At 37.2% G+C, this 12,787-nt stretch overlaps 1 protein-coding gene across 1 annotated transcript in view; it reads right to left on the bottom strand.

Annotated features, from left to right (window-relative positions):
- Positions 1-12,787, bottom strand: part of MAP3K4 (mitogen-activated protein kinase kinase kinase 4) — a 56,395-nt gene that overhangs the window by 23,766 nt on the left and 19,842 nt on the right. Inside the window, exons 8-15 of the mRNA XM_029961585.1 lie at positions 12,391-12,490; positions 12,221-12,304; positions 9,734-10,000; positions 7,715-7,864; positions 6,534-6,695; positions 4,103-4,236; positions 2,458-2,536; positions 319-397 (exon numbers count right to left, since the gene is read on the bottom strand). Coding sequence (XP_029817445.1) covers positions 319-397; positions 2,458-2,536; positions 4,103-4,236; positions 6,534-6,695; positions 7,715-7,864; positions 9,734-10,000; positions 12,221-12,304; positions 12,391-12,490 — 1,055 coding nt within the window. The remainder of the gene's footprint in view (positions 1-318; positions 398-2,457; positions 2,537-4,102; positions 4,237-6,533; positions 6,696-7,714; positions 7,865-9,733; positions 10,001-12,220; positions 12,305-12,390; positions 12,491-12,787) is intronic.

The raw sequence follows: 12,787 nt of genomic DNA, 5'->3' as shown, positions 1-12,787 counted from the left end.
AATGCCTTCTTAAAGGCATTTACATGAAAGTAAAGTTATAATCACTTTACCCATCCTTTAAAAATCACAGCCCCTGCCCAGAAGATTTGTAAGACGTCACATAAGTTCAAGGATAAAATCAGAGGAAAGTATTTGTAAAGCCTTGAAATTCCTGGAGTAAAACCACCAGTCAGGCAATAATGGTTTCACATGAACAATCACAAAAACATTAAGTATACTTTTATTGGTATTTCTAACATTTCAAAAGTACTTTACAATCAAAATTCTGTAACAGCAGCAGCAAAGCTCCAGAACAAATGCCAGTAACATCTGCCTTACCAAGGTACAAACCTGTAACAGGACTGTGAGGTTTTCCAATAACATGGCCAATGCACTCATTCATCAGAGCTTGTAAACTCTAGACAAAACGAACAAAACGTTGTGATGTTTTGTTACAAGAGGGTTGATAGTTATACGGTAAAGCTAACAGTAATAAAATTACATCAGTTAGTATGTAATTTGTCAAGTAAGCACCCTTGTATTCTACCTATTATACTAAACTTTTGGATCAGCATTAGGGTTTTGACTTAATTGTCTTTTTAAGCTAGTTTTGTCTTGCCTTTTGTCCTTGTCAAAATTACATAAGAACCGAACAATGACATATCATAAAGAACATTTCATAATGTAAAGCTAGTGGAACTTAAAAATATCCATTGTTAATAAATTTAAAATCAAGCTTGCTGGAAAAAGCTGTAACAACCTTTTCTGCCCTCCCCCTCTCCCCACCCCAAGAAGACACCTAAAAAAACTAGGTGAGTTTGATGGTCTGAATCATAAGATCAAAGTCTGTAAAACAACAAATATGAAGCCCTACATATTAAAAGAAATCCAATTTTCTTATGTACCCATGAAGCTAGCAAAACTTTCATGAAAGGGACTTTAATAGTTAAAATCATGGAACTGGTGCTCAGGCAATCTGAGCTTAATTATTAGGTGTACTATCCACTGTGTATGTAACCCTGGACAAGTTATTAAATCTTCCTCTGTTCAATTTACTTGTCAGAACACCAGAGATATAATTTGTTTTCCCAATAAGGTAGTAAAATTATGTTCTTTGGTAGAGCTGATATGAAGCCCACTCGTATATGCCAGTCACTCAGACTAGTCAAGATTTCTTCCAGAAATTCAAAAACTTAGTGAAGATCAGGAACTTGAAGCTAGACTAACAAAACCAAGAACTAAAAAAGTGTTTAGCTTGGGTCTGGCATATCTTACTAACCCAGACTGAGCTAGAATATCATCTTGAAATGTAGAGTTTAAATCTAGATCATTGTTCTTCCAAGGCATCAGGTATTATCTGATAGATAGATAGATAGATAGATAGATAGATAGATAGATAGATAATCTCTCAGTAAGAGATTAGGACTGACATTGCCATTTCTAGGTGAAATGCTGTGACCTGTGCTATACAGATTAATCAAAGTGACTTCAAGTGATTAACTGTATTTCAGTTTTGGAAATTAAGAAAGAAAAAGTTCAAAAATGCAGTTACGGTATTGGGTTCCCCATTTCTCTACCACTTGTTCAAAGTCTGTTTTAAAAACTGTGTCAAAGAAAAAAAAGTTGAAGGGCTACTTCCTAAAGACAAAGTATCTGTGTATTCCAAACACAAGCTTAACTTTCTCATCAAGACAGACAACCCTCGCTCAGCAACACACACAGTGCTAACAAAAAACTTACTAGAGAGCTCCTGATAAAAATACATGTGAGAAATTACTAAATTACATAATTTCTGTATTACACAAGATTATTGTGGTTGGCATTTCATAACACATCTTGAAATTAATAAAAATCAGAGGTGCTGACACTCACATTCTGCTATTTTGTGGCAACTGTGCTTTCACTTATCTGTAGTACTGTACCAAGATCAGAGAAATAAATTCTCAGAATTTTATTTCCACAGGAAAAGGAGGAAGGCAGAGCCCACAAAAAAGCCAGTTATAGTATATTATTTTTTTCACAGTATAAACAAAAGATGCCCTAAAGTCAGTTTCATGTTGGAATAATTTGAAGAAACATCTTTAAACAATTGTGATTTTGTATTCATACCCATAGATGAACTCTGGGTGTTAACTAAGCCTCAGAACCTTACATTTAGAAATTCCTTATGACAACTACAAATTCTAACACTGTAGAAAAGCTGCTGCCAACTTTCCCAAGACACAAAGAGAGGTGGCCTCCCCAGACAGTACCAGTAACTTGTCAGCAAATTGAAACATTATTACAACAGCCACAAACCTACTCTCTTTAGAATCTTACCACCTGAAGAGATATCGGCATCAGTGATATACAAGAGCAATTTTTTTAGAACAGCATCTATATTCAGACATTGTTTTATAAAAAGTACCCCTGAAAACATATACTGATAGCTTTACAAGCATTTACAAATAAGCACAAGCAGAATAACTTTTTCCATACCAAGAAATCATCTTCTGGGAGAGCTGAAATAAATGCTGGCTCAATGGCTTGAAGAAAATCAAAACCTTGAGTTGCCCATCTATCTCAAAGAAAAAGAAAAGACAGAAAATGAACTCTTCAGCTAAAGCCATCATAAGAGTTTCAACCACGTCCAAGAATAGTAAATGACAATTGGACTAATACGTAAACAGTAAAAATTTTAACTTGTATTAATACATTTACCCAGTTACATACAGATAAAGTCTGATTTTAGCAAAGGCACTGTCAAATAAAGTGGGCAGGCCATGTTAGATATCTCAATCCATATGTGTGCTATCTTCAGGAAACAGTATCATCAACTCACCCACAGTATGTTTCAGAGCAACAAGCAAAACCACTACATTCCCTGCCTAAATTCTCCTTTCTGAAACAAGACTGAAAGGATGCTAAAGATTTCCCAACTATCTGATCAGCAGTGACTGTGCATCAGTGGTTTCATGTCCTAGACTGGTAAAGTAAAACAAGTAAGTAACTTGGCTAGAGTGAGTTGTGTCTTCAGCCACTTGCTCTCCCCCACTGATTCCTCTTAAACCTACTAGAATTAGCAGCTGCAATCGACAAAATATCAATAAGATCATAGGATATCCTGAGTTGGAAGAGATCCACATGGATCATCAGTCCAGCTTTTGACTTCACACAAGGCAATATAAGACTTAAACCATATATCTAAGAGCATAGCCCAAATGTTTCTTGAACACTGAGAGGCCTGGGGCCATGACCATTTCCCTGCGGAGCCTGTTCCAGGGCTTGACCACCCCTTCAGTGAAGAACTTTTTCCTAATACCCAATCTGAACCTCCCCTAACACAGCTTTAAGCCATTTCCTCAAGTCCTGCCAGCAGAGAGATGAGGAACTTGCAGACAGCAACTGAGTCTCCTCCTCCCTAAGCTGAGCAAACTTGGTATCCTTAAGCACTCCTAATTACATCTTGCCCTCTAGTCCTTTCACCATCTTTGTTGCCCTTCTTTAGACACATTGCAATATTTTTATGTCCTTCTTAGACTGGGGAGCCCAAAAACGCACACAGTACTCAAGGTGAGGCTGCACCAATGCAGTATGGTGGTATGGTGGTACTACTACTCCTTCCAACTGGTTAGCTATACCGTGCCTAAGGCATCCCAGGATACGGTTGGCTCTTTTTGCCACCAGGGCCCATTGCTGACTCAAAGTTTACCATCAACAAGAACCCCCAGATTCCTTTCTGAAGGGCTGCACTCCAAACTCTTGGCCTCTGATCTGTATGTACATCCAGGGTTACAGCACCCCAGGTGCAAAATCTGGCATTCATCCTTGTTGAATTTCTTAAGGTTAGTTATTGTCCAGCACTCATAATCTATTAAGTTCTCTCTGTAAGGCCTCCATACCCTCAAGGGAACCAATAGCTCTCCTAATTTAGTATCATTAGCAAACTTATTTTGTACATACTCAACTCCTATGTCCAGATCATTGATAAAAACACTGAAAAGAACTGGCCCTAAAATTAAGCCCTGAGGAACACCCTAGTGACTGGCCACCAGCCAGATGTCAGTCCATTTTCTCCAACTCCTTGAGCCCGAGCCTTCAGCTCTTCCAAAAACTACCATGGCAGTAACAAGTTGGCTGTTACCTGGGTCGAGTGCCTCGGCCACTCTCACATTTTGTTAGCACATAATTCATCCATTTTCTGGCAAAGCTGATATACTTGTCTCCAATTTTCTGCCTGAATTCTCCAGACATCAGACGAACAACTTCTTTATGGTACTGTAAGAAACTACAGATTACTTCTCACGTATTAATAAGAACAAAAGTACTGTTTGCAATATCCACTGGAGTATTTGCAGGCTAAAAAAACTCTATAGTATGTTAAGTCACATCCTATTCTTAAACAAAATTATTTTATGCAAGCAGTTGCTTATTTATAGGAAAAAAATAAAATCAAGAAATGTATATGATACAAAATAGGTTATAGTGAGGGGCAGCACTGAGCCATACTGCATTCTTCTGTGCATGTCAGGCGAGTGTTGATGGTTAATAGTGTACACATCATTGAAGAAACATCCTACATGAACGCTCAGTTCTGTAATGAGAGACTGAACTGCAAAGTAGTGTTTATTTTTAGTTATACTGCAGGTAACATTAGGGGATAGTTATATATGTACATTTAAAAAAATCAAATAAATACTGTTTCTTATAAGACTATCCCTAGAAGTATGTTAAGGTATGACACAATCTTAATTTTTACAAAGTGCATAGGAAACAAATAATGAAATAGTTCACTAAAAGCATCTAAGCATAACACAGTGCTTGCACTCTAAGGCAGGCACTCAAAAGCTATATGCACTGCATTAAGGAACCACCATAAACTTTAAAAGAATGCCTCATAGTACACTATTATGCTATTCTAGGCTGAAAAACCGTGACAAGCCAAGTTACACCACAGTGGTGGAGTGACCATCCTTGGAAGTATTCAGAAAATGAGTAAACACGGCACTGTGCGATATGGTTTAACAGGCATGATGGCATTCAATCCAAGGTTGGACTTGATGATCTTGGAGGGCTTTTCCAACCTTAATGATTCTGATTTCATCTAAAATGCTGTGAAGAAGCAGAGCCTACAAGACTATACCTGAAATCATCAAGTTCTTAAAAGCTTTTTAGAGTTCCAGGCATTGCTAACTTAATATATTTATCAGATTTAACAGATTCATCTGTTGTTTTCCAATTATTTTCATGTAAGACTTCTGAATCAACCCATATTTTTATGATGTTCTGCTAAACCGGAAGGTCATAGTTGACTAGAAATTAGCAAATGCGTGGCCCATGTACATGAAGGACTGGAAGGAGGATCCAGGCAACAACAGACTTGTCGGTCTGAAGGTTATGGAGCAGATCATCTGGAGTGCTATCATGAAACAAGTACAGGACACAACCAGGTGATTAGGCCCAGCCAGCATGGGTTTGTGAAAGGCAGGTCCTACATGACTGACTTGACCTCCTTCTATGACAAGGTAATCCAGTTAGTGGATCAGGGAAAGGCTGTGGATGTCATCTACCTAGATTTTAGTAAAGCCTTTGACATCAGTTTTCCACAGTGCCACATTTTCTCCTGGGGAAACTGGTGGCTCATGGTGCTGACAGGTGCACTGCTCGCTACATAAAAAAATGGCTGGACAGTGGGGCCCAGAGAATGGTGGTGGGTGTTGCTACATTCAGTGGGCATCCAGTCACTAGTGATGTCCCCCAGGGCTCAGTTTTGTAGCCAGTCCTGCTTAATATCTTTATCGATGATTTGGACAAAGGGATTGAGCACATCCTCAGTAAGTCCACAGGCGACACTAACTTTCACAAGAGTGCTGATCTGCTGGAGGGTAGGAAGGCTCTGCAGAGGGATCTGGACAAGCTGGATTGCTGGGCCAAGGCCAACTGTATGAGGTTCAACAAGGCCAAGTGCTGGGTCCTGCCCTTGGGTCACAACAACTCCATGCAGTGCTACAGCCAGGGGAGAGAGCAGCTGGAAAGCTGGTGAAGGGTCTGGAACACAGGTCTTATGAGAAGTGGCTGAGGGAGCTGGGGTTGCTTAGGTGGAGAAAGGCGGCTCAGTGAAGATCTTACTGCTTTCTACAACTACCTAAAAGGAGGCTGTAGTGAAGTGGGTGTTGGTTGCTTCTCCCAAGTAACAAGCATTAGGAGAAGAGGAAGCAGCCTCAAATTGTGTCAGGTTTAGACTGGATATTAGGAACAACTTCTTCATTGAAAGAGCAGTCAGGCATTAGAACAGGCTGCCCAAGGAAGTGGCTGAGTCCCCATCCCTGGAGGTACTTGAAAGATGTGTAGATGTAGACATGGTTTAGTGGTGGACCTGGTAGTGCTGGGTTAATGGTTGAAAGTGATTATCTTAAAGGTCTTTTTCAACCTAAATAATTATCTGGTTCTATTAATCATTTGTATTTCCACAGAGTTATTAATTACCTTATTTGCACCAATGCAAACCCAGAAATTTCAACTGGTTCTTACCAAAACTACTAGACACACATGTCATTAAGTTTTTGTTTCCTTACCTCAAACCCAAAATTATAACCCTGAATCATGGCTTCCCGGTAGTATTGCTGCAAAGTGGCAGATTCTGATTCATCAACTTCAGCATCAAACTCGGATGTGAACATGTGATCAACTCTATCAATGGCACTGCTTATCTTATTGCATAGCTGTAATGCATCATTCTGAGTAACAACAAAAAGGGATGGAGAGCAAAGTGTTATTTATATTCTCCAGTTGACAAGACTAAGACAAACATGAATCTAACAATTACATTATTTTAAATGAAAATGTACTTCAATGCCACAAGAATTCATTCATCTTGAAAAAATAAACACTTTCCAGCAGTTGCATTAAGCAAGTCTTATAATTAACTTAAGTACTATAATAAAGTTTGTTTGCTTGCATGAGATTAACTTTAAAAACAAAGACAGCAAAAGGCCGAGTGGGAAACCAACAAAAAACCCCCAAATGAAACAAAAAGATCCAACCAAAACCAGACAGATGGGAAAGGAGAAAATGAGTTTTACTATCTGTAATGTGACCAAGTCTTTAGTTCTATTTTCACCTTGGTATTTGGACACAGATTCTACTGAATGTAGGGACTCCAGGTTGCCACTTCAACCTAACAAATCTTTGCTTTTCTGGGTCCTCCAGAGTACAAACAAACAAACCCCCAAACCCACCAAAGAAAATCCTCATGCAACACAAACAAACAAACAAACAAACAAACAAACAAACCAACCATCATACACAAAATAAAGAGAAACAGAAAACCCAAGCCAAAACCAAGAGAAAATAAACAGACTACCCACTTTTACATCCCAAAGCAACCATCTTCAAATATGGGAAAAGTTGTTTCTTGCAGATCACTGATTTTGACAGAATTTCTTTTTAACAAAATCACACATTTTCTTTCAATTCAATTGTGCTCTCATACAAAGATGCATTCATTCTGTTGCTATGAATATTTCATTTGCATTATGGACTTGTTTTCCAGTTACCAAGTGCAGAAACGACTACACTAATATAGCTCAAAAACACTCAAGTCATTTGCAAAAACAGAATGAAAATTGTACTGAAAGTCCACAAAGGATTGGCACATACCTTACAACTGCAGAATATGCAATTGAATCTTCTTCCACTTTTTACTTATCAGTGAGCAAAGGCCATCAATTTTGACTAATAATCTCAAATTGCTTACCTTTAGCTGTTGTAGAGCTTTGGCAATGATTGGTTGGCTAGATGTCTGTTCCTGGCGCAGAGTTATGAGCCCTTCAATAGACTGCTGGAAAGCTTTTCTCTGACTCACAAGGTGGGCAGATTGAATGACTACAAGGAGGAGGTTATCAACCTAGAAGAACAAGACACCACTAGTTCTTATAAACAAAACTGCCTCTATAAAAACGTGTCCCATATCACCAGATTCCAACCAGTTATTTTTAAATTCTAAAATATCAAAGACCTCTCTTGTCACTTATTCATGAAGACACAGAAAAGCTTGATGCTGGCAACTAAACCCAATAAACTGTCATCTTGTGAGCAGAGTTCCATCAGGGTAAATGCCACAGCAAGTTTTCAAGGGGAATATACTCCTATTCGCTTCTGGAAAAATCTGGGACACACTGTATTAAATTATCTTCAGATTAGTTATACACAAAAGAAGCGGCAGCTAAGCAAAAGTATTTTATTTTCTCAAAGCAGATGGAAGTAACAACCATCACAAAAACAGGTTTTATCCAAGAAATGCGATATACTTCTGGACAAAAGCCCACTATTGAGCAGGGAAAGGCATAGATTTAACACACAACATTTGCTCAAATTTTGAAAATTATCAATATGTAAGAATAGTGTTTGGAAACCAGAGCTCTGATACTGCAGAAGTCTATAAAACCACAGTCCCAGATAGTGCTGCCTTTGCTGTAGCACTGAGTCATGTACTAAGCTCTGCTGATTTCAAGCTATAGACAATGCATCTGCAACAACTCACTCACAAAACAGGACCTACTTCATCCCAATTTTCAATACCTCATCTCCAAATATTTTCATGCTCAAAATTCTTCAAGTGTTGATGGTGTTCTTTTATTTGATGAGTATTTTTTAAATAACACCTTACATCTTCTCTAGTTTGCAATCAAAACGTGGGGTTTTTTTTAAACACAGGACACAATCTGTCTGAAAGACTTCTTACTTCCTAACCTTTCAATCCTGGATTTAAAAAAACTAATGACAGTGCTATACACATATAAACACATACAAAGACAGTGTTTTACGTGCACTTAAATATGTCAGAATACCATCTGCAAACCAAATTTCATCTACTGGTGTTTTCATTTTCTGAAAGAAATACTAACTTTGCTAGAAGTCAAATGAACTTCTAAGCACTTAATCAAAGGGTATTATTTACTGTTCAATCTGAACAACAGGTAAACAAGAAGTAACATACTTGCACATTAAAAACAGCAGTATGTACAGGAGTGATTTTTTCAACTGCCTGTAAGTGCTAGAGCCCTCTGAATGCTAAAGGCCATGCACAGTGACATGGAAAGTCACTCTCTTCATGGACAGTAGAGTCCATTTATGGTAGGGATCCACAGAACTGCATGACATACCAAAAGGAAAATTCACTTAGCTTAACATAAGGATGTGAGAATAGGAGGGGCAGGGAGCTGCAGCTGGCTCAACTGCCAGAGTGCTGCAGAACCGCTGCCAGGGAACGCCTGTTGGCTTGGGATGAAGGAAAGTATGACTGGAAAGATTTCTTCCTGCAGAACTGTTGAACATCCAGTAACTTCCACAGAAACTTAACATTAAATGTCACAATTCAACCAAGATCAAAAGTAACTGGTTTCACACCTCAGCATGTGGAAAGCACACAAACACAACATGTTCTTGGAGACTGGTGACTTCTTAACAAAAGGTAGTTTTCAAGTCTTATCCACACTTCTGATACTGAACACCCAACTAAATACTGAAAGTATCTCTTTATTATAAAGTCCAACCCCACAAAATGCACATTGTAGAGATTAATCCTGCCCAGAAATGCTACAATCCCATTAATATTTGCATTTAACACAATTTATAATCAATCCTATCCCTAAATTTAACTTTATTACCTACAAAAGGACACATGCCTCACTTAAATTACTGCAGTTAATCTGACAGGGTAAGCATTCATAGAAGTCTGGAGATCACAAACAGCGGGGAAAAAGACCAAACCCACCTGCATGGTGCGCAGTGTATCAACAGTTTCTACCTGTGGCACTACTTTGACTGGCTGACCCTCCCATGCACTCCAGTTGTCATCTAATTCGTGGTCTTTGTCACTGTGCTTGGTCATAAGCAAATAGGCCTCATATGCAAGCTCATCTGAATCCTTGGAGCAGTCCTTTCCAGCAGCTGCATTAAGGAGCTGCAAAATCACAGATTTTTCCCCTGCAATACTATCTGGTACAAATACTTGTAAACTCTCGAGTCCAGGAATTTGTATCTGTAGAAAAAAAATTAAAATCTCTCAGTCTCTTCTCTGATACATAAAACAGATAAAATAGATATATGTAATCTTATTTAAGCAACAGTGAGAATTTCCATCCTAAAAAGCTGTACTATATGCATACTAAAACAACACATCCAGCCATTTTTGCACTAAAATTTAAAATGCAATATATTTAATAATTTATTTTTCAATCCACTAGATCACCAATTTTTAGTGACATCTCTCCTTGTACCTTCAATTGATCCTTCTACATATCTTTTCTAAAGGAATCTTGTTACAAAAAAGTCCATTTTCACACATATACTATGTATCTGTGCATACATATGTATAATATCTACATACACATTTTAAAAAGTAAATTAGTCAACAGTAATTTAAGATTTATGATGCACAAATTTTTAAGATTGCAATATTAAAAGAATAAAAATTTCCTTCAGAATCCACACATCTCTCAATGGCTACAAAAGATAAGAGTAAAGAAAAATCTGTCTCAAAAAGTATCAGTTGCTCTTTTAGTGTTAATGAAAGCTAGATTAATTAAGTTCACTAAGAGAGTTCTCTTTTAATAAAATACTACTGATACTACTGAAAAACTACTTCTGATTATATCTGTCACGTTGGTAGCAATACTTTAACCAAGTCAGGCATCAGAAACAGACTGAAAACAGTGAAAGAGTCAATACTTTGATCTGACATAAGGTAATTGACTCACAGTGAAGTTTAATTCTCTCTTTTCAGACTGTGATGTCATCAAGTGTGGTGGTTTGAAAGACAAAATATTGGACTCAACATTTCTACCATTAGGCAAACATACTTTAAAACCATTATTATCTATAGGTCAATGCAAAAAACTAGATGGTTGTTACTGAAAGCTAAATTAGATTCCCAAAACTAATGAGCATCTGACTGAAAAGATGGTTAAAAATTTAAACTCCCTACATGATGTTAGAGGGCCAATATTTAAAGTGTTCATCATCAAAATGTGTGTCATTTTGAGGGGTGAAAAAATGGGAGAATTAATACACATAGAGGGATAAATCTTGAGAAACAAATAACCTATCTAGATTATGTAACCCACAGATGTTTCACACTTGAGATTCAATTTTTTCTTCTAAACGTGCATAAGAACAATGACACGATTTTAACTGAAAGGTCTACCAAAATTAATATGGTGTCATAAAGCTTCCAAGAGTTGATACTTGGGGGAAAATATTTTTTAAAAGTAAATATATACTGATTTCCCTGGCCATTTTCTGATTCTTACACAATTCACAGACCAGGGCCCTGCTGAGCCAGATGTTTCATCCACGTACTTAACAATGCTTTATGAACTTCTCTCTTATGAACTTGATGGTCTCCCCTTGAAGAAATTTCTATTCTTAGTAGAAGTTTATATAAATCTAACAAGAATTTTGTCATGCAAAAGTTAGAGCATTATTTCCCAAACAGGAATTACACATATATTAAATGAATGGAAGGATAAAAAAGAACAGCAGATCCAAATACATTTGATCTGCTGAAGCAAATGACTTATGTAAATTCAAACTACAATAAAGACTCGCTGACCTAGGAATTTTTAAGGAATTTTGCAACATCACAGATGTGGAAATTTATTGTGCAGTAAATATCAAGCACCAAGGGCTCAACTTACTTTTGCTGTACAACAGTTTTCTAGCAACAGTTATTTTGGAACAGAATATGGTCCATGCATTTCTCATGTCCTTAGTATTCTCAAGGAAGCTTGTTAGAGAAGATCTCCACTATAATATTTTTGCTTTATAGAAGCAAAACAGGTCCATAGTCTCAGATTATCTACTTAAACATGTTCATTTACTCATGTATCCATTTACCTTATAAATTTGAAAGCATTTGTTTCATAGCACTCACTACTTAGTGTTATTACTCGCCCTCTCACAAATGATTAAGTACTACTGAAGGAAAAAGGTTTTTCCTCAGTCACAAAGAGAATATTTGTGAAAACAAGGGATTAAGACCTGGATTTCCCAAAACACAGACTAGCATTCCCACTCGCACAAACACAAGTACAGAAAATAATGTGACTACCACAATTCAATATTAAATTCATGACACTTTACATGTTGAGAGAGATGGCCCATTAAAAAACAGAAATCATGTCAATATCCTTTGACATTTTTGCTTAGCATCCTCACTTCACTTTCATGCCTCTAAACCTTATTACCTATGTGAATTTACCTTCACATACTCTTTTGTTTTCAGTGCATTCAGAAGATCTCGCACAGGGGCTGACAATGCAAACTCTGCTGCTATTTCAAGATCCTGCAAGTAATGACAAAACAAAAGAATGTGCTTTCAGACTAAATTTCTTTAAAGCATATAAATAAGATGACACTCTGTTAACTTACCTTCCTCAGCATTTTAGCAAAACCAAGAGCTTTGGAGGCTCTTTCTCTAGCTTCATGGAACAGCTCTTTCAGTGCTCGGCTGGTCTCTATAACAGACCTCCTGAAACATTGGCAGAAATGAAGTCACAATGTTGTAATAAATAATATTGCATTTATATAGCCACTAGAAAATAAGAATTATTACATATATGTTAATAGATAAAGCATAGAGAAGATAAATATTTGCAAGCAGCTGACAAATAACTTGAGCTTGTGCAGGCATATTTTTGATAATAAAAAAATTTAATTTAAATATCATTACATAGACAATCTCTCATCCCCTCAACTAAAGAGAAGGTTACTACGTTTCAAACAAATAAAATGATAGTTCATTACTACTGCACACAAAAATACAGCA

Source organism: Manacus vitellinus, unplaced genomic scaffold (genome assembly GCF_001715985.3).
Source record: "Manacus vitellinus isolate BGI_N305 unplaced genomic scaffold, ASM171598v3 scaffold_37_pilon, whole genome shotgun sequence".
NCBI classification, from domain to species: Eukaryota; Metazoa; Chordata; class Aves; order Passeriformes; family Pipridae; genus Manacus; species Manacus vitellinus.
Note: the sequence above shows the minus strand (reverse complement) of the source record. Positions and strands in the feature narration are given on the sequence as shown.